The following is a 22,261-nucleotide window of genomic DNA, read 5'->3' on the forward strand; positions in this document are numbered from 1 at the left end:
CTCACTCCATACACGTACCACCCTCTGTGTGAAAAAGTTGCCCCTTAGGTCTCTTTTATATCTTTCCCCTCTCACCCTAAAACTATGCCCTCTATTTCTGGACTCCCCGACCCCAGGGAAAAGACTTTGTCTATTTATCCTATCCATGCCCTCCATAATTTTGTAAACCTCTATATGGTCACTCCTCAGCCTCCGACACTCCAGGGAAAACAGCCCCAGCCTGTTCAGCCTCTCCCTATAGCTCAGATCCTCCAACCCTGGCAATGTCCTTGTAAGTCTTTTCTGAACCCTTTCAAGTTTCACAACACCTTTCCGATAGGAAGGAGACCAGAATTGCACGTAATATTCCAACAGTGGCCTAACCAATGTCCTGTACAGCCGCAACATGACCTCGCAACTGCTGTACTCAATATTGCCAAACTTTGTTAACATGTTTGCTGATGAGTCAAAAGTGCCTATTTGACAGCCATCATTCTGAAATAATATTAGTAATGCACTATCTTTGAACCTGTGCTGTCCTGATCTGTAACTTCACAGGCCAAGCAATAGTGCTAAAGAAAATGCTTGTTATAACTGGGGCTTCTCAACACTGCAAACTGCGAAGCTCTTTTAAAAGCGAGCCACATACCGTCATTAATCAATTTACCTTTTGAAAATTTAATTTAAAAACTAATGCAATAACCATAGTTTAACAAAACTGTATGAAACAATTCTGATGGGATATAATTCTTTATGATCCCAGGCTTGTAATTAATGTGAAGATTCCCTTTTGTAAGTTTAGTAACTAAAGTGTTTAACTGCAATCCTGGTTACTGTTTCCTTGTCATGTTTAGTTAGCTGACCACATTACTTATTTCAGAATCTTCAGTCACAGTTCAGGGATGTTGCTGAATGTGGTTTTCGCTGCAGTTTTTCCGTCTTCTTCTGACCATTAGGAGGCAGTATATCACAATTGAAGAACACTGAAAAAGGATGTCCCAATTTCAGGACAGTCAGAGAGTCATGCAGCAAAGAAGCTGTCCTTCATCCCATTGAGTCTGTGCTGACCTACCTCCAGTACTCCCACCTTCTAGCACTTGGCCCATAACCTTGAATGTTATGACATTTCAAGTGCTTGTCCACGTACCTCTTACCAAAGCTATAATACCATGTACCAAAGGTTGAGATTTCTGCTTTAACTGCCTTCCCAGGCAATGCATTCAAGACTCCAGGCACCCTCTGGGTAAAAACATATTTCCTCAGGTCCCCTCCAAACCTCCAGCCTCTCACCTTTTAAATTATGGCCCTTTATTACTGGCACATTGACTTTCTGTCTACTTTCTATCCACCATGTCTGTGCCCCTCATTATCTTGTATACCTCTATCAGGTCCACCCTCTAACTTCTGCACTCAGAAAAAAAAACCTAAACTTATTCAGCTCCTCCTCATTGCTAAAATGCTCCAACTCAGGCAACATTTTACTGAATCTCCTCTGCACCCACTCCAGTCCTTATCCCATTTTGCTTTTGTCCCACTTTTATTTGGGTATATATTTGAATTATGTGATCCTGCATTTTCTCCTATGCGAGTATTCGGGTGGTGTTTTCCCAGCTTAGGTGTCTCTTGTACGTTGTAACAGATTCCCTTCTTGGTCTCCTTCAGGTACTGGACTTCATTGAAATATTCCTTGTGAAACAGCCTGGAAGTCCACTTGTCTTTGACCTTATTGAGCCTTTGATTGCAATTATTGAAGCAACCCCCAACTCTCTCTCAGACAAGCAGGAGGAGGACTTCCTACGCAAGACAGCGGACATATTCAAGTCAGTGATTACACTCTCCTTGTGCCTTTGCCAATTATTTAGTTGCTGTAGTGATTGTGCTGCAGTACTGTGATCTGTAAGTAAGGTTTTGGGATCATCCAATGCTCCTGCGCTGATTATTTCAGGTTAATTTTATAGGGAGCTAGTTGCTTCTGAGCAGGGCCTGAAATTTCATCCTGCATTCATTTGTCACATTGTCCATGGGGTTGTGGCTGGAATGGTCATGGGAGGTGTGTTTGGATGGAGTACAGGGATCCATTCTTTTACATTGAAGCACGCACTGCGATGGCTGCAACCAGTGAATTTGTACATCTCAGGGATTAGGCAATGATGCACAGCAGACTGTGTGAGTCAGAAGTTGTAGTTCACAGTGATCTGCTTCCACGGATAACATTGGCAAAGTGAGACTTGTGCCACTCAATCAGTTATGCTGCTTTATTATTGAGACTGGCATTCAGTCCGTCAAGGCTCTGGCTCACTATAGATCGCTCTCTTTACTTTTCTCTAATGCCAGTGGCACTCTTATCTCAGACCATGAATTTAACTTGAAAAAAAAATCTGCCTCTTCGCTTTTCCCTCCATTCACAATCAAGTAAGTCCTATCATGAGAACCTCCTCTAAGAATCCATAATTTCTTGTGTTCCTCTGATTTCCACAGTCCCTTCACCCCACACAAGTGTTTGTCATTTTTATCAATGACCTGGACGCAGACATAGGTGGATGGGTTAGTAATTTTGCAAATGACTCTAAAGTCGGTGGAATGGTGGACAGTCATAGAGTCACAGTCATAGAGATGTACAGCACGGAAACAGACCCTTCCGTCCAACCTGTCCATGCTGACCAGATATCCCAACCCAATCTAGTCCCACCTGCCAGCACCCGGCCCATATCCCTCCAAACCCTTCCTATTCATATACTCATTCAAATACCTTTTAAATGTTGCAATTTTACCAGCCTCCACCACTACTTCTGGCAGCTCATTCCATACACACATCACTCTCTGCATGAAAACGTTGCCCTTTAGGTCTCTTTTATATGATTCTCCTCTCCCCCTAAACCTATGCCCTCTAGTTCTGGACTCCCCGACCCCAGGGAAACTACTTTGTCTGTTTATCCTATCCATGCCCCTCATTACTTCTAAACCTCTATAAGGTCACCCCAACCTCCGACGCTCCAGGGAAAACAGCCCCAGCCTGTTCAGCCTCTCCCTGTTGATCAAATCCTCCAATCCCGGCAACATCCTTGTAAATCTTTTCTGAACCCTTTTAAGTTTCACAGCATCTTTCCAATAGAAAGGAGGCCAGAATTGCATGCAATATTCCAAAAGTGGCCTAACCAATGTCCTGTACAGCAGCAACATGACCTCACAACTCCTGTACTCAATACTCTGACCAAGAAAGGAAAGCATACCAAACGCCGCCTTCACTATCCTATCTACCTGTGACTCTACTTTTAAGGAGCTATGAACCTGCTCTCCAAGGTCTCTTTGTTCAGCAACACTCCCGAGGACCTTAGCATAAAGTGTATAAGTCCTGCTAAGATTTGCTTTCCCAAAATACAGCACCTCGCATTTATCTGAATTAAACTCTATCAGCCACTTCTCATTCCATTGGCCCATCTGATCAAGATCTCGTTGTAATCTGAGGTAACCCTCTTCGTTGTCCACTACAACTCCAACTTTGGTGTCATCTGCAAACTTACTAACTGTACCTCTTATGCTTGCATCCAAATCATTTATGTAAATGACAAAAAGTAGAGGATCCAGCACTGGTCCTTGTGGCCCTCCACTGGTCACAGGCCTCCAGTCTGAAAAACAACCCTCCACCACCACCCTCTGTCTTCTACCTTTGAGCCAGTTCTGTATCCAAATGGTGAGTTCTCCCTGTATTCCACGAGATCTAACCTTGCTCACCAGTCTCCCATGGGGAACCTTGTCGAACACCTTACTGAAGTCCATATAGATCACACCTACCACTCTGCCCTCATCAGTCCTCTTTGTTACTTCTTCAAAAAACTCAATCAAGTTTGTGAGACATGATTTTCCATGCACAAAGTCATATTGACTATCCCTAATCAGTCCTTGCCCTTTCAAATACATGGATGTCCTGTCCCTCAGGATTCCCTCCAACAACTTGCCCACCACCGTCGGGCTCACTGGTCTATAGTTCCCTGACTTGTCCTTACCACCTTTCTTAAACAGTGGCACCACATTAGCCAACCTCCAGTCTTCAGGCACCTCACCTGTGACTGTCGATGATACAAATATCTCGGCAAGAGGCCCAACAATTACATCGCTAGCTTCTACAGTACTAAGGTACACCTGATCAGGTCCTGGGGAGTTATCCGCCTTTGTGCATTTCAAGACATTCAGCACTTCCTCCTCTGTAATATGGACATTTTTCAAGATGTCACCGTCTATTTCCCTACAGTCTATATTTTCCACGTCCTTTTCCACAGTAAACGCTGATGCAAAATACTCGTTTAGTATCCTCCCCTCCCATTTTCTGCGGCTCCACGCAAAGGCCGTCTTGCTGATCTTTAAGGGGCCCTATTCTCTCCCTAGTTACCCTTTTGTCTTTAATGTATTTGTAAAAGCCCTTTGGATTCTCCTTAATTCTATTTGCCAAAGATAGCTCATGTCCCCATTTTGCCCTCCTAATTTCCCTCTTAAGTATACGCCTACTGCCTTTATACTCTTCTAAGGATTCACTCGATCTACCCTGTCTATACCTTACATATGCACCCTTCTTTTTCTTAATCAAACCCTCGATTTCTTTAGTCATCCAGCATTTCCTATACCTACCAGCCTTTCCTTTCAGCCTGACAGAAACATACATTCTCTGGACTCTCGTTATCTCATTTTTGAAGGCTTCCCATTTTCCAGCTGTCTCTTTACCTGCGAATATCTGCCCCCAATCAGCTTTTGAACATTCTTGTCTAATACCGTCAAAGTTGGCCTTTCTCCAATTTATAATTTCAACTTTTAAATCCGGTCTATCCTTTTCCATCTCTATTTTAAATCTAATCAAATTATGGTCGCTAGCCCCAAAGTGCTCCCCCATGAACACCTCAGTCACCTACCCTGCCAATGTGGAAGAATGTTGCAGGAGGACTTGGATAAATTGCAGAATTGGGCCAAGAGGTGGCAAATGGAGTTCAATGCAGATAAATGTGAGAAAATTCACTTTGGGAAGAATAACAGGAAGACAGTACTGGGTGAATGGAAAGATTCTTGGTAATGTGGATGTGCAGAGGGATCCTGGAGTCCATGTACATAGATTCCCTGAAAATTGCCACCCAGGTTGATCATGCTGTGAAGAAGGCATACGGTGTTATGGTTCTGTTCGCCGAGCTGGGAATTTGTGTTGCAGATGTTTCGTCTCCTGTCTAGGTGACAACCTCAGTGCTTGGGAGCCTCCTGTGAAGCGCTTCTGTGATCTTTCCTCCGGCATTTGTAGTGGTTGGAATCTACCACTACATCTAAAGCAAATACCAACACCTACCAAAAGAGGGAGCTTGACCCCACCCCACAGCTCACCAATAGGATAAACAACACACTGAGGAATCTACAAAAAACAGACAGATAACCAGGTTTGACCTACAAAGAATGAAACCTCAAAGCAACAGCACCCCCAGATTCTATGGACTACCTAAAGTGCACAAACCAGATATCCCACTCAGACCCATAGTATCACTACCAGGGACACCATCACACAAACTGGCTAAAGAGCTACAGCAGAAACTGAAACACCTGATCAGCGGATCCAGACACTCTATACAGTCAACACAGGAGACAACCGGAAGCGGCAGATACAAACCACTACAAATGCCGGAGGAAAGATCACACAAGTGCTTCACAGGAGGCTCCCAAGCACTGAGGATGTCACCTAGACAGGGGACGAAACGTCTGCAACACAAATTCCCAGCTCGGTAAACAGAACCACAACAACGAGCACCCGAGCTACAAATCTTCTCCCAAACTTTGAAGGCATACGGTGTGTTGGGTTTTATTGGTAGAGGGATTGAGTTCCAGAGCCTTGATATCTTGCTGCAACTGTACAAAATGCTAGTGCAGCCTCACTTGGAATATTGTGTGCAGTTCTGGTCGCTCCATTACAGGAAAGATGTAGAAGCATTGGAAATGGTGCAGAATGTTGCCTGGTCTGGAGGGAAGGTCTAATGAGGAAAGGCTGAGGGTCATGGGTCTGTTCTCATTGGAAAGAAGAAGGCTAAGAGGGGATTTAATAGAGACATACTAGATGATCAGAGGATTAGATAGGGTAGACAGTCAGAATCTTTTTCCTAGGATGATGATGTCAGTTCGTACGAGGGGCATGGCTGCAAATTGAGGGGATAGATTTAAGACCGATGTCAGGGGCAGATTCTTTACTCAGAGAGTGGTAAGGGTGTGGAACACCATATCTGCCAGTGTAGTTAACTCAGTCACATTAGGGAGATTTAAACAATCCTTAGATGATGATATGAATGATGATGAGATAGTGTAGGGGATAGGCTTAGATTAGTTCAACAGGTCAGCGCAACATCGAGGGCAGAAGGGCATGTACTGCGCTGTGTTGTTCTATGTTCTGATAAACACACAATATATAACTCCTCTCTCCAAATGAAATCTCTGTTGTTCTGCAGGAATTGTCTGTGCAAGTCCAAGCACTACTGCCGACACATCGCTGAGATAAAGGACGACCTGCATGAGTTGATGGAGCGATTGCTAGATCGAGCCTGCAAGCAGCCAGACTCTTCAGTTTCACTGTATTGTTTTAGGTACATCATGTCCAAGAGAAACTGCTCAGGTCACGGTTCATAGAGGAGCGGTCTGCATGGGTCAGGGTTCATGGGAGCATGGTCTACTCATGTCAGAGTTCATAGGGCATGGTCTGCTTTGGTCAGGGTTTTTGGAGGCGATTATTTGTTCATTGATGGCTGTGAGGATCGTTGGCTTATTGCTAAAAGGTGGTGCTGGGCTCAAGCCTTGCACCAGAACTGGAGGACATGAAAAATGCAGCACTGTCATTGTAATGGAAGGTCCTACAGGCTGTTGTAAAAAACAAAATGCAGAAGAGGTCTTGGCATTTTGCATCCCCCTCATAACATTGCAAAAACAACTTTCCCATCTCCATGGCATTTATGGAGTCTTGTTGTGAGAAATTTGTTTTCCGTGTTTCCTTTCAAAACTACAGTAATGAGCCTTATGAAGCACCTTATTGACTCTGGAGCATAGCAGGACATGCTGAGGACCTGACAAAGACTGTAGAAAGTGGTGCTGGAAAAGCACAGTAGGTCAGGCAGCATCCGAGGTGCAGGAAAATCGATGTTTCGGGGCGGAGCCCATCTCCAGCCAAAAGTGTTGATTCTCCTGCTCCTCAGATGCTGCCTGACCTGCTGTGCTTTTCCAGCAACACACTCTCAACCCTGATCTCCAGCATCTTCAGACCTCACTGTTTCCGAGAGGACTGTAGAAATCCTCTTTGCCAAAGAGATCTTTGAGATTGTATCACTGTTTAGTTTGCTCGGTTTTGGGAACAGAAGTGGGGACACCAAAAGTCTCTTCTGATTTGTATTTATGTTGGATTTTCAGTTATGTTGTTTAAACATTCGGTAAGTCCCAGAGTTATAGTGGGCTGAACTGAATCAGTGGATGCTTGTTCTACGTGGCCTGCACTTTAAGCCGATGCATTCTGCTCCAGTCCCACATACTGTATGTGAGCATGTGAGATGGCACCATTGATGAACCTGTATCCCAAGCCTAGTCCCAATATCCCAGAAGTCCTGAGCTGAGTTAATTGGATTTGGATTTTCACAGTTTGCAATAACATTTCATTTCTTTTGGTTCATTCCTCGATTATGAAGAAATTGGATTAAAATAGTTTCACGTGTTTGGCTGTTTCCTAAACATCTCGTAACCTGTTCTCTGGCAGTGGGAGCCTTTACCTCTTCAGAGTTCTGAAAGGGAACCCGACTGAACCCACAGCCAATGGCACGTATAGAGAGAAGGAAGATCATGAGGAGGTTGCAGAAACTGGATCTCAACAGGTACATGTGTCAGACTGGAGAATAGAGGCCAGGCTTAACAACAGTGACATTTCAGTGATAACTGCAGTATGTTCTCAAATTAGTGCCCTGGCACTCAGTGCAAACAGTAAAAGCCCTGTGAGGTTTGTAAGGTGATCATTTACCTTTCTTTAAATAAAATGGGTTTTACGCATCTAATTAGGCAGCTTGATTCTGTCAAAAACACAACTGTTCTTTAAGGTGAGGGATTCTGGGTGCTGCAGAAAAATATGTCCTGTTTTCTATCCACTGGCATTTGAACTAGAGCAGGGGTTGCATGACTGAAAGTGGGTGTTCTCTCCTATGACCTAACAGTGTTAAAGTATGTCCCTCCCTGAACATTTGTAAATGATTTATTTTCCCAGTATCCCCCTCTTTGTCTTGTCAGTGTGGCTCTGCCCCTACCCTCAGTGCTGCGCATGTTCAAGCACTTCCTTCCCAAATGAAAGGACAGTATACAGCACTGCTGTGCTAGCAATGTCAAATTTCTATTATTACTTTAATCTGAGACTCCAACTTGCTAATACTTGCTCTGATGAAGAGTCATCTCGACTCAACATTAGCTTGCTCTCTGTCCATGGATGCTGCCTGACCTGTGATCTTCAGCATTTGTTGTTTTCAGTTGCTAAGAATGTATTATAGCCTGATAAATGCCAGTAACATCCAGATTTTATTCCCTGCACATGCAATTTTTTTTTAAATCCTATGCTCTTTTGACTATTTTCCTATATCAGTGAATGCAAAACTGTCGAATGCAAATCACGGTGCATCTGAGTTAAACCTCTCTAGGGTATTGACAATTGAGGACCAAACTGTCAGCTTTTCTTGTCCTTTCTCTCTCTTTGTCTCCCCGCCATCGTCTCTCGTCAGTGTCTTCCGCTCCCACTCCCCGTCTCTTGTCTGTGTCTCCCTCTCCCCCCCACGTCTCTCTCTCCCACTCCCCGTCTCGCTTTGTGTCTCCCTCTCCCACTCCTCCCCGTCTCTCGCGCACTGTCTCCCCCCCACGTCTCTCACTCTCTCTCTCTCCTCCCCTCACTGTCTCGCTTTGTGTGTCCACCCCCCGTCTCTTGCACTCTGTCTTTCTCCGTCCCCCGTCTCTCGCGCTCTGTCTCTCTTGCCCCTGTCTTGCTGTGTCTCCCCTTCCCCATCTCTCACTCTCTGTCTCTCCCTCCCCATCTATCGCTCTCTGTCTCATTTCTTCTCTCCCCCCCCCCCCCCCCAAATGGGCTCTCTCTCCCTGACCATCCTTCCCCCCCCACCCCCCCCAACTCTCACTCTCTGTCTCCCTGCCCCCCCATCTCTCGTTCTCTGTCTCCTACCCCCCCCCACTTGCTCTCTGTCTCCCCCATGTCTTGCTCTGTCTCATTCCCCCACCCCCACCGTCTGTCATTCTGTCTCCTCCTTCAACCCTCCCTCAGTCTGTCTCTCATTCACCCACAATCTCACCGCCCCATCTCTTGCACTCTCTATCGCCCCATCTCTCACGTGCTGTATCTCCACCCCACTCCCCACCGGCTCCCTCTCTGTCTCCTCCCCCCAGCCCATGCTCTCTCTCACTCTTTCCCTATCAGTTTTTTCCCCTGCTAAAGCCAAAATACTCTTGAATTTATTTTCCACTTCAGTTTTCAATCTCATCCTTTGCTGTAAATGTAGCTAACTTATAATTTAGCATAATGTCAAAGCTGACGTTTGCTGTAGCCTGTAATTTTTGTTCCGCAGCTGCCTGCCTGTACAGATGTCCGTTGTGTGGTTTTGAAGCGTTGAGATGCTCTGGGTTTTTATTTTCTGCTGGATGGGCTCAGGGCCCTGCAGGTGGTGGGAGATGGCTCTCAGTCCTGGCCTGGCTGCGGGTCAGGCAGCCGGCTGCTTTAGTCACACTGTCTGCCCTTTTTGTTTTCTGTCATCTAATCTGGGGCCTGATTACACGCTGACTGTTGTGTTTTTCTTCCCATACATGGTCGCCAAGAGACCAGTCATGACTGACTGACTGTCCACAGAACACTTGTGTCAGAGCCTCTATTTCCCTCCAATTCCAAAGCCTTTCTGATTGATGAATCTGACTGTCTTGAACTGAGCTGTATCAACCCATGCCACACAGCCCCCATGGTAAATTGGTATCGGTTCCTGCCGCTGTGAATGAGCAGCAGACACCTACCTTGGACAAGCAGGGCCCTGTGCTCTTCAGTCTGGTTCTAAAGCGGTTGGGAATGGAGCAGGTGGAAGAGAACAAGCATTCCCATCTACTCACTCACTGGCAAACATTAAGGTCGAGTCAGACCTCCCCCCTCGGACGTTATAAAATCGACTGTACTGCCTTCAGAGCTTTAATAAAGAGATCACCGAGAGACTCTGCATGTTCATTATGAGCTGATCATCCCTGCGCAGGCAAACATTGTGAAATTTGACCCAAAATCCTCTGGAAGCGACGCAGCCCTAACATTGTCTGGCTCACACCTGCTGTTCAAAGCAGGCTGCACACTGGGGACTGTGGAATACACAGGCTGTTCCACGCTTGAGTGGCCAGGCCTTCCTCGTTCACCGATATCTCTACTGTACATCATCTATAAATAAGAGGATGACGGATGGTAAGCAGTGAGCTCCCCATAACTTGTCACGCTTCCAGTTGGTTTCTGGCCAGTCCCCAGTGGATGGTTTTAGCTCGCCCCTTTCCATATGCCGTCTTACAGTGGAGGAGGTGGGGGGGTGGGGGAGAGTCAACACACACACACACACACACACACACACACACACACACACACACACACAGCCTCAGGCAAGGGTTTGGGGACATCGCACAGGCCAACGAGGCTAGGGAGGGGAGTAGTGCAACTTCTTGCAGAGAAAGGGAAGCCGACTGCCTGTGTAGGGGGATGGGTTTTGCAGTCAACCCATGATGTCTCTGCAGTATCAGTGTTTAACACAGCATTAGTGTTGAAGCACAGCAGTGTTGGGACCTGGGGGAGAAGCTTTGGCAAATGAGGGAAGGTATTGTGGGCAGTCAAATACCCACCACTTTTCTACCCCCTCAAATGCATGACCTTAAATGTTTTAAAAGTCCACCTTAGTTTGCACGTGTCCTGCAGTTTTCAGCAGTAGGAATGTACTCTCGTCTGTTTGTTGCAGGTTGGATCACTCGGCAGTGTGGATATTGACAGAGTGACTGCAGTCTACGAGAAAGCTCTGACCTTCTTCATGACCAAACGCAACTGTTCCCTCACCATCAGCATGTTCAACAATCTTTTTGAACGTTTCCCAGTAAGTCTGACCAGCACTTTTAAATCAGCTTTTGCACAAGTTCCATTGCAAACTTTGTCAAGAAGAAAGCATGTGAGAGTTGTCTTCAAGTTCCTCTCCTAAAAGAGCACTCTTGTGTTTGGGTTACACAAGGGGAAGCGGCCACCTGTGCATTGTTGAAGCAACTGTTGAGTTAGATTCAGGAACAAAGTGTCAACATTAGGTTTGTATCAAGTCACTCCAAATCTCAGTCTCATGCAGTTACAGGAGCTGAGGTGCCCAGACTGTGATTAGGATAGTGACTCTGCCAAGCTAATACCCCATAGCCATGATGGCCCAGTGACTTCCAGTCAGCAGCAGATGCTGCTCACTCCATCCAGCTGACCAGATTGCCCAGAAATCTAACTCTCTTTGTACTGGACAGTAAGCAGATTTAGTGGTGACTTGCTGTTTTACTGTGGGGGAGCTTGTTGCAGAGTCTGACCCTGGCCCAGGAACATTTTAATGTGTGGAATCTTGTAAGTGCAGGAGATCACTTTGAGGTGTATCCTGCTGCCCGTTTCTGGGCAGACTATGCTGAACTATACCTGCATTGTCGCACACTGATTATCAAGTGCATTTATTGACTCCCTCCATTGACACGGACCTGCTCACTGCTGTTTTTAAATGGTGAGGGTTAACCCCCAGTACATACTCTTTATTTTGTGATGTAACTAATCATTTGGTCCCAGTTATTGAACACTCCCCTTCCCCTACACACTTTTGTTTATTTTTGCTTGTCAAATACTTCACATGATCCATGAAGTGTAGGCACATCCCACAGTGAAACATTTTCACAGCATGTTGCCAGTCTGTGTGCTCAGCTTATATTCAGACCCTGTGATCATGCCACGGGAACTGACACTGTCACTTTGACCTTGTGGGGAGGATCTGAGTGCTGTGGCAGCCAGATTGGACATGAATGTTGTTCACTATAACAATTCACCCTGAGAACATTGGATTGGATTGTTATAAGATAGAAATGATAGTTATACCACCAGATATTAGCTGTAGTTTGGAAGGAAGTCTGGGGTGTAGTATATAAAACTGTAAATTTTTAACTAATTCAACTCTGACATTAATCCTGCTGTTACCCCCATGACATCACATGTCTTTTATTAAATGCTGGCCATCCTTTCTGCTGCCTGAAATGTAAGCTGAGCCATCTGGCTACCTTAGCTGTAGTTATCATATCAGTCCATTCCATCTGTATGCGTCATGTCTCTGGTAACTGCTAACTGTTCAGAATGACTGCCAGCCAGGCACTTTCTCCCTGCTTTGTTCATTCCTTTGTCCTCAGTGATTCCGCCATGTGTCAGGTAATTGACATTGCTGATTTGTTTCCTCGTCTGTTTCAGGTTATGTGTAAACGGCTGCTGCAGTCTGTTATCAAGTACATGACTGACGGTGTGCGGCATCATCAACAGGTAAGGAACCAGACTCCTGTTTCCACTCAGTCCACCAAACCTTTGCAGAAGGCGCTTCGATGATACCAGCTGGCTGGTTTCATTCTGGGGAGAGAATTAACGATGGTAGAGTAGTGCTCTTTACTAGAGGATTGCTTCTTTAGAACCAAAGGCTCTTGCGGCCTAGGGTGGAGGCCATTCAGTCCATCATACCTGTGTAACTCTTTCAAAGATCGAATTGATTCAACTCACCAACCTTTTCCTTGTAGTCTCTGCAAATTTTCCACTTGAAGTACTAGTCCAATTAAAAGTTACTATTGAAGGTGTTTCCACCACACTTTCGAGTAATGCATCATAACTTACCCTTTCGAACAATTTCTTACCATCTTCCACAATTATTTTAATTCCGTGTCCTCCCTTCTTGGGATTGGAAAGTGCTTTTCCGCAGACCTGTTATCAAAGCCCCTCATAATCACGAAATCTCTTTATTCAATGTGTCTTTTTCTCTCAAAGAAAACAATTCTAGTGTCTCCAGTTCCTCCAATGTCAATGTTCCTTATCAAAACATAGAAAATAGTAGTGGCAGTAGGCTATTTGGCGCATCACGTCCCCCTCTCCAATCAACATGATCATGGCCAATCCCCTGTCTCAATGCCACACTCCTGCTTTCTTCCCACAACCCTTGACATCTTTAGTCTGTAAAAGCCTGCTTCTTTCTTCCTGTACCTTCCACAATTTTCCGTGGCAGAGAACTCCATCGGTTCACTACCTTCTGAGTAACAAAGTTTCTCTGTTCCAAAATGGTCTACCCTGAAACTGTGATGCTTGTTCTGGAATCACCAGACAGAGGGATAATCCTCCATGCGTCCAGTCTCTCAAGGCTTTTCAGCATTTTAATGAATTCTCCCCTCCCCCAAACACACACACACACTCTCTCTCTCTCTCTCTCTCTTTCGTGCACTCGCACGTACAAACACATAAATCTAATATAACTAGCTAGCCATCTTGTTTACCCACTCTGGCGAGAATGTCTGAGGAAAGGTCACTGTACCTAGAACATTAATTCTGCATTTTCCCCATTGATGCTGTCAGACCGGCTGAGTTTTTATAAAACTAACTCTGGTCCAATTGCCAGCATATTACCTCCAATCTCATCCTTTGATTTTGATTTTTTGATGTGGGACTTTATGAAAATCCAGATAAGCTACATATCCATATATTCTCCCAGTTGTGTCCTTGAATAGTTCCAGTAGGTTTGTTAAAACTGTTTTCAGTTTCATATATTTGTGTTCACTTTGTGCAATCTGGTATTTTTCTAAGTGCCCTGTTATCACATCCTTTATAACTGAGACTACAGTAATTTTCCTACACCTAATAGTGAGGCCGGTTTTAAGCTTATTTCGGCCATTCTTCTAGATCAGGCTCTGCATCCTCTCCAATGGTCTGATGTCCTTTCTGAAGTGTGCTGATTAGTGTGAGCCACAGTACTGCAATTGAGGACTAACCAAGATATTTATGAAGGCTTAGCATTAAACTTACCGTTTTTAAACTCAGCACCCAGGATCCTAGATGTTATTTATTAATATGTTGTGTGACATGATCAATATTCAGTTGAGTCTTTCACTTAGCAAGGCTGTTTCTGTGAAGCAGCTTTCTTTGGCCATCGCAACGTTTTGGCGCTTTCTCAACTGACTTGTTGCAGGCTTGTGCCACTGTTGTGGGGTTTGATGGCTGCCAGCTGAGTAACAAGAGGCCTGTGTTTGTTGCAGTAGGGCACTCTGACTTAGTGCCACTTGGAATGTTGCCTCACCCAGCACAGAGCCAGAAAATAGGGCCTGGCATGAGTGGCGCTCAGGATGTTGGCTCCATCTTATTCAGCTTGGTCTGCTCTTTATTGCTCCTGGTAAATTTGACTGCACAAGTTCTGAGGACTCGCAGACTCTGGTTTCTGTCTGCTTTACTGAACTACCAAAAAAAAGGTGCTGCACTGTTGGAGATGCCATCTTTCAGAAGAGATGTTAAACCAAGGCTCGATGTCATAATCAGATGAACGTTGGGGACCTTCAGGCTATTTTAAACAAAGGCCACAGTTGACTCCTACTTACCTTTTATCTACATCACAAAAAAATTCAAGATTATCTGGTCATTATCTTTTTACGGTTTGTGAGAGTTTGTGAGAAATTAATGGCCTCTTTTCCCTCATCACAATAGCTAGACATCAGAAATATGATTTGAATGTAGAGCACTTTGAGATATCTAACTGTGAAAAGTGCTATATAAATGCAAATATTTCTTGCTCTGTGCAACTAGTGTTGCAGTGCAAGTTGTGAGAGACTTCAATTTATTGAGGGCTGTATATTCCAGAGTGTAATCTGCACAATCATAAACAGCAATTATAGCTCGGAGTACAATCCCTTAAAAGAGTTGCCTCCCTGTCAAAGTATTACAAGAATTCTTTTAATTTCCTCTCTCCATTGTTTTGCTCCTGAAAGCATCCAAAGTAACATCCAGCTGCAATGGGGTAGGATTCCACAGGTACATTTTGCCTTCTCCTTCAAGAGCTAGCTTTCACATGTGAGCCTGATTTGAGAGTGTCTGCAAGCTACTAAGCAGTGGCAGGCATCATAGCAGAGTCCAGTTTTGTCTGTTCCTATATATTTGTGATGCAGAAATTGATGGGCCTTGTTTGAATACAAAATATTAGCACAGCCTTTTTTGATTAGAACAGTAAATTGCCTGAGGAAGTAAATGTACTGGGCAAGCTGTGACTGCATTTATAAAAGTATACTTTAAGAAATGTCTGCAGCAAGATCTGTCACCCTTCATAAGCAGACTTCAACAGTTACCATCCCCTTGTGGATATAATTTCAGTTCTTTCAGTTATTCTACATTAACTGTGCTGTTGTTATCAAAGTGTGTGGTACTATTCAGTTAAGGTAATCATTTTCCACTAATTAGCTCTTACTGAGCCTGCATGACCCAAGACCATGCTGAGCGCATGGAAAAGGAGCACAACTCTCTGCAACTCCATTGTCCTGATGTCTGACTCTCTCGCCAGACTCGACGCGTCACTGGCGTTTTCAGCTCCCTGATCTCCTGTGGTTTGAAAGCTCCCAAGTGCTGTGATCATCCCGAATTAATGAACTTGCAGCAAGAAATCAGGCACTCGGCTCAGTGCAGGTGCTGCAGAGAGTTTCAGGAGGGCAGGCGTTTACAAAGGATGGGTGGGGAAGAGTGCAGGTCCACGTTGTGAAAAGACCACATCTCCTCTTTTCACTTCGGTTTTTCAAAAAAAATGCAATCCCTTTGCTGTAGCACGTCCAGGTTAAGCCTCAAACCATTTGCTGTGCAATGGAATCATCTTTCATTGTTACTAACTGTGTTAGTTATCTGATATGCATATCTGATAGTGACCAGGGAGATGGGCCATATTTAACTGCATCCTTTTGTTCCAAGCGGCTGATGCTAGAGGGGCTCTGTTCAGATAAAGGACTGTCTTGCCAGGAGAAGATCAGAGCTTCAAGCCCCACAGCTAATAGGCTGCACCCTGAAAAAAAACTATTGTTCTTACTTTGGACAACACCACCTGCCCTCCATTATATGCAATGCCCCAGACTTAATGTCCATTCTAGATACCACGTAGAATATATTGGACAAGGACTCCTGCTTGTTCTGCTTCTGGCATTGCAAGCTCACTGAATGCAGAGTATTTTATAATTAACCATCCCTGCTAATTACTGGGAGGCATTGCAGCTTTGATTTGTCAGCTCGCTTTGCTCCTGATGTACTGAAGACAGTTATTGTCTTGTTGCAATTATACCTTACCCCTCCAACTGGAAGGAAGCCAAATACCCTTAACTCCACATTTTGCCTTCAACTAAAATGATTTTGTCATTGAATTGAAGTTACCTCCCCACCACTGCCACCATCCCCAGTTGTGCAGAATCAGGTCATTCAGCCCTTTCATGTAAGGTGAAAGGAAAAGGGCAATATTTTAAGTTTTATTGTAAATTTTCAGTGCACTACCCTAATGCATTGGAACATAGGAACAAGCGTAGGCCATTCAGTCTGTCAAGCCTGTTGTAACTTTTAATAAGATTGAGCTTCAGTGCTTTTAAGCCACACTTTCCTCGTACCTTTATGACATCGGTGGTCAGAAATCATATATACTAAGACTGAGCTTCCACAGTATTCTGTGAGAAGAAATTCCAAAGATTCGCAACCCTCTGATTTAAAAAAAAATTCTCCTTGTCTTGGGCCTAAATGGTATCGCCTTATTTTTAAATTGAGCCTCTGGGTTCTGATCTCTCCAACCAGAAGGAATATTTTAGCTGCAGCTACCTTTTTAAGTATTTTGTAGTTTCAGTGAAATCTTGGTTGATCTGATGTGATCTTGCCCTAAATTCTACTTTCCTACTCACTCCCCATCAATTTTGTCTCCACTGTTGTTCAAGAGCTCTTTGTCCTCTTGACAAAGTCTTTCCAAATTGATTTTGATTCCAGTAAATGCTAGGTGCAAGAAAACAGTCATCGGTATTTACCAATGTACATGCTTGTGCCACTGGTCAAGATACTTTTTCTTTGTCAAGGGCTACTCTTGAAATTTTCTTGAGAACTAACTTTTTAATTTATACTACCATGCACTACCCTGGAGTATTTGATCCTGCATAGAAGATTCATAAATATCGTCAAAAACTATCAACTCTCCAGTAAAATTAAATCACAACACAAAGAAATACATTAATTTCCTAGAATCTGCAATATTTAAATAGATACAAGACAACGGACAAGTCAACAAAATGTTTTTATTTCAAAATGATTTATAGAAACATGTACACACAAAAAGCCATCACCCTACCTTCTGGAAACAAGTGAGGTCTCAACGATATTTTCATTACACATGCACAAAGTTGCGATATTTTAATCATGAAGCAAAACACTAGTATATCTTGATTTCAATCTCACATTTAAATATACTTATTGACGATGTTCAATACAATAATTTGTTTTTCTAATACAGTAGCTCCTGGAGTTTCGCAGCCTTAAACTCAACATTCCACATTCATGTGGAAATAATTAATTACTTTTGTGATTTAAATTTTTTTTGGATCTCATTAGCTAAGTGCTTCAGTGTTGCTATATTTAAAACTGTTCTCTTTCCTTTGCAGCCTATCTCACTACTTCTTGCAACCTTCCTGACCCCCCACACCTCCCTTGCAGCTTCCTTCTCCCGACTTGTACCACATTCACCTTCCTACTCTCCCCTCACCTCTTTTGCAATGTCTTTTTCCCCCCTCACCTCTGCAGTTGTCTTCCCCACCCTTCCCAGTCACATCTTTTGCCACTTCTTTCTTCCATGCCTGTCATCCTTATTGTTGCCTCAGTCTCTCCCCTAACCCATCTTGCCACCTATTTCTCTCCTCCTTCTCTCCCTTTCAGCGTTCATTTGCACCTTCTCATGCTAACAACCTTCTAGCAGTCTCTTTCTCCCTTCCCAAAGCCATGGAGAGCTGCCTTCTGCCCCCACCCCAAGGCTCTGTCTGACTGATGACCTCACTCCAGACCCAGCAAGAGGCCTCTTACTTCCAGCCTCGGCAAAAAGCCACCCTGGCAAAAGTATCCCTGTCCTGGCCAAAGGCAGCTCTTTGCATGTCTTCCATTGCTGTCCCCTGTGAATGACTTTCCCTGGGCCATTTGGCGATTTTGGGGGGGGGGGGGGGGGGAGCAGATGCAAAGTCTGCAACCACTCCCAAGCCTGCCCACTGTATTTAAACACTGGTGTGCATATTTTGTGACCGAACTCTGAACTGAACTGAACTTTCGCTCCATTATTAATATGAGTGTACACACCTTGATAGTTATTTGAGTGGTGTAGGGTGGAGTTAAGTTCATTAATAGTACACTGCAGTACAGGTACCTGTCTGGTCATGCTACATAATGCCTGCCTTTGTACCTGTGTGCGGTATTAAGGAATGCAGAAAGAAAATGTGCAGTCATTATGTAGCATGTGGAAAAAATATGACTTGACAAAATCAGAAAACATTCCAGGGATGCAGCTGAGCCTGAACTCAGGCAGTTTAATGCTTATAACCATAGCTGTGGCTTGTTTGCAGAACAAAGGGTTCTTTGTACCTTAACCCTGAATGTCTCCTGCTAGCTTGCTCACTTGAGCCGAGAACATAGTCTTACACTTCAGCGCACTGAAGAAATGCTGCACTATTAGGTGGCATGGTGGTTCAAGGGTTAGCATTGCTGCCGCAAATCACCAGGGTCCTAGATTCGACTCCAGCCTCGGTTGACTATCTGTGTGGAGTTGGCACGTTATCCCCCGAATGCATGGGTTTCCTCCGGACACCCTGGTTTCTTCCCACAGTCCGAACATGTGCAGGTTAGTTGACTTGTCCATGCTAAATTGCCCATAGTGTCCAAGGATATGCAGGTTAGGTGTGTTAGCTATGGAAAATGTAGGGTTACAAGGATGAGGTGTGGCTCTAGGTGGGATGCTTTTCAGAGGGTCCTTGTGGACTCGGGGCGAATGGCCTGCTTCCACTCTATCGGGATTCTGTGATTCTATGATACTATGATATTGTGCTGTTTTAGGACTTAAATCCAAAGCTTCATTGGTCTTCCAGTGTTCGTAAAGATCCCATGGCCCTACTGCAGAAATGGAAATAGTCTCCATGTCATGAGCAACATTTATGTTTGGAGTAATTCAACAATAAGTTTTAAAAAAAAATCCAGCCCATTTAGGTTTTTGCTGTCTGTGGCACGAAAACTTGTGCCATGATTCCTACAGTTAAGCATGAGTCACTATTCCAATCTGCCAGCTAATCTCAACAATAGTTGGAAAGATTGAGGGAGAGGATGAGAAGTTGTCTTAATTTTAAAGGCAGTAAAGTGGTAAGGTAGCTGGACTAGTAATGGAGAAGCCTTGACTAATGTTCTGAGGGTATGGATTTAAAACTTACTATGGTAAATGGTGAAATTTAATTTGGCAACATTTGGAATCAGAAGCTTTTCTCAGTGATGGTGACCTTTAAACTATCTTTCTTGTGAAAAACCCCTCTGGGTGACGAATGTCCTTAAGGAGAGGAAATCTATGATCATTACCTTGTCTGGTCTACATGTGACTCCAAGCCCATAGCAGTTGAATGCCAATCAATTTAGGAGCAACTAAGAATGAGTAACAAATGCCAGTGTTGCTAATACCCTGTACAAAACTTTAAAAGGGCATGAACCCACATAGGATATTAGAATTATAATCCCTCCAATATAGAAACAGGCCCTTCTGCCCAACTAGCCCATACCAACCCTCTGATCCAGACCTATTCCCCTATCCTATATCTACCCTTGACTAATGCACCGAACACTATGGGCAATTTAGCATGGCCAGTTCACCTGACCCACGCATCTTTGGACTGTGGGAGGAAACTGGAGCACCCGGAGGAAACCTACGCAGCCACGGGGAGAATGTACAAACTCCACACAGACAGTCACCCGAGGCTGAAATCGAACCTGGGTCCCTGGCATTGTGCAGCAGCAGTGCTAACCACTGAGCCACCATGCTGCCCAATATGGTGCAGAAATCTTACCATTCAGGCCCAGTCAGCCTTTGCCGATTCTGAAATCTGGATCAGTCCTATAAAGCATTAAGTAAACACTGATTGTGAGGTTAAAACAGGAAATGCTCGGCTGGACAGGCAGCATTGTTGGAGGGAGAAACAACATTAATATTTCCAGTTGATCTCGTGAGAATGCTGTGTAATTGCAGCAATTTTTGTTTACGTTTCACATCTCCAGCAGCTGCAGTGTGCTTTTGTGGTTATAAATGTAGTCACCTTTCTGTTTGTCTCCCACTTAGGGATGAAAGGGTATTCTGCTCCCTACTACCTCTATTCCTTCCTAAGGGAACTGCCTCTAGTGGATTCATGTTTTCCTACCATTAGCTGTACTTAACCCAGACTTTTTTTTAAGCAAGAAATGTTGACAGCTAACTGACAGTTTGGCATTGCCCAACTCTGGAGTTTCCCTTGAAAAAGTTGCCAGAGGGCCATAGTGCAGTCCTTGTTGTGAAGATGCTCTCTCAATGGTGTGTGGTAGGAAGTATATAGCAATATGTGTACTTTAAAATGCAGAGAAAATATGGACTATTAATCATGTGAAAATGCACTACTTCAGCATTTCTGAAATTCATAAAAGTATAGGTCATCGAACTGAAATTAGATTAGATTAGATTCCCAACAGTGCGGAAACAGGCCCTTCAACATTGTGTGCTTATCTCTCCAAAGATGTTTTCTGGCTTGCTGAATGCTTTTTGTTTTGATTTCAGATAGAACATAGAACATACAACAAAGGAATGTGCCCTTCGGCCCAAGATGTTGTACCAAACGTGACGCTAAATTAAACTACTCCCTTTTACCTGCCTTAGGTCCATAATCCCTCCATTCCTTGCATATTCATTTGCTTACCTAAAAGTCCCTTAAGTAGCCCTATTGCATCTGCCTCCACCACCACCACCACCCCAGCTGGCACTTTCCAATGTCCTACCATTTCTCTGTGGGGGGAGAAAACGTGCCCCTCAGATCGCCTTTGAACTTGCCCCACCCCCACCTTAAATGCATGACCCCACCTCCCCCTTTAATTGACCCCCACTCAATCTAATTATGGGGAAAAGATTCTGACCATCAACTTTAGAACACAACAGCATAGAACAGGCCCTTCAGCCCTCGATGTTGTGCCGACCTTTTATCCTAGTCTACGATTAACCTAACATACATACCCTTCATTTTACTATTATCCATGTGCCTATCCAAATGTCGCTTAAATGTCCCTAATGTATCTGACTCTACTACTACCGCTGGCAGTGCATTCCATGCACCCACCACTCTCTGTGGAAAGAACCTGCCTCTGACATTTCCCCTAAACCTTCCTCCAACCACCTTAAAATTATGCCCCCTCGTGATAGCCATTTCCAACGTAGGGAAAAAGTCTCTGGCTGTCCACTCTCTCTATGCCTCTCAACATCTTGTACACCGCTATCATGTCACCTCTCGTCCTTCTTCGCTTCAATGAGAAAAGCCCTCGCTCCCTCAATCTTTCTTCATAAGACCTGTCCCCCAGCCCTGGCAGCATCCTGGTAAATCTCCTCTGCACCCCCTCTAAAGCTTCCAAATCCCCCTGATGATAAGGTGACTGGAACTGAACACAATATTCCAATTGGGGTGTAACCAAGGCTTTATAGAGCTGCAGCATAATCTTGCAGCTCTTAAACTCAATGCCTCTGCTAATGAAAGCCAACACATCATACGCCTTCTTAACAATCCTATCAACTTGGGTGGTAACTTTGAGGGATCGATGGACATGGATCCCAAGATCCCTCTGTTCCTCCACACTGCCAAGGATCCTGCCTTTAACCCTGTATTCTGCTTTCAAATTTGACCTTCCAAAATCACTTTATACTTTTCCAGGTTGAACTCCATCTGCCACTTATCAGCCCAATTCTGTATCCTGTCAATGTCCCATTGTAACGTACAACAGCCCTCCACACTGTCCACAACTCCTCCAATCTTCGTGTCATTGGCAAACTTACTAACCCATCCTTCCACTTCTTTGTCCAACTCATTTATAAAAATCACGAAGAGTAGAGGTTCTCGAAGCAATCCCTGCGGAACACCACTGATCACCAAGCTTCAGGCTGAATATTTTCCATTTACTACC

The 22,261-nt window shown here is 44.3% G+C and overlaps 1 protein-coding gene and 1 non-coding gene across 2 annotated transcripts in view; both read left to right on the forward strand.

The window, feature by feature from the left end:
* Nucleotides 1–22,261, forward strand: part of mybbp1a (MYB binding protein (P160) 1a) — a 93,929-nt gene that overhangs the window by 46,888 nt on the left and 24,780 nt on the right. The window contains exons 19-23 of the mRNA XM_060848179.1: nucleotides 1,642–1,799; nucleotides 6,444–6,578; nucleotides 7,733–7,847; nucleotides 10,989–11,120; nucleotides 12,497–12,565. Coding sequence (XP_060704162.1) covers nucleotides 1,642–1,799; nucleotides 6,444–6,578; nucleotides 7,733–7,847; nucleotides 10,989–11,120; nucleotides 12,497–12,565 — 609 coding nt within the window. The remainder of the gene's footprint in view (nucleotides 1–1,641; nucleotides 1,800–6,443; nucleotides 6,579–7,732; nucleotides 7,848–10,988; nucleotides 11,121–12,496; nucleotides 12,566–22,261) is intronic.
* Nucleotides 492–628, forward strand: LOC132830628 (small nucleolar RNA SNORA50). The gene has a single exon (XR_009646408.1). It is a non-coding gene; the product is annotated as a small nucleolar RNA SNORA50 (small nucleolar RNA).

Source organism: Hemiscyllium ocellatum, chromosome 31 (genome assembly GCF_020745735.1).
Source record: "Hemiscyllium ocellatum isolate sHemOce1 chromosome 31, sHemOce1.pat.X.cur, whole genome shotgun sequence".
Classification (NCBI taxonomy): domain Eukaryota; kingdom Metazoa; phylum Chordata; class Chondrichthyes; order Orectolobiformes; family Hemiscylliidae; genus Hemiscyllium; species Hemiscyllium ocellatum.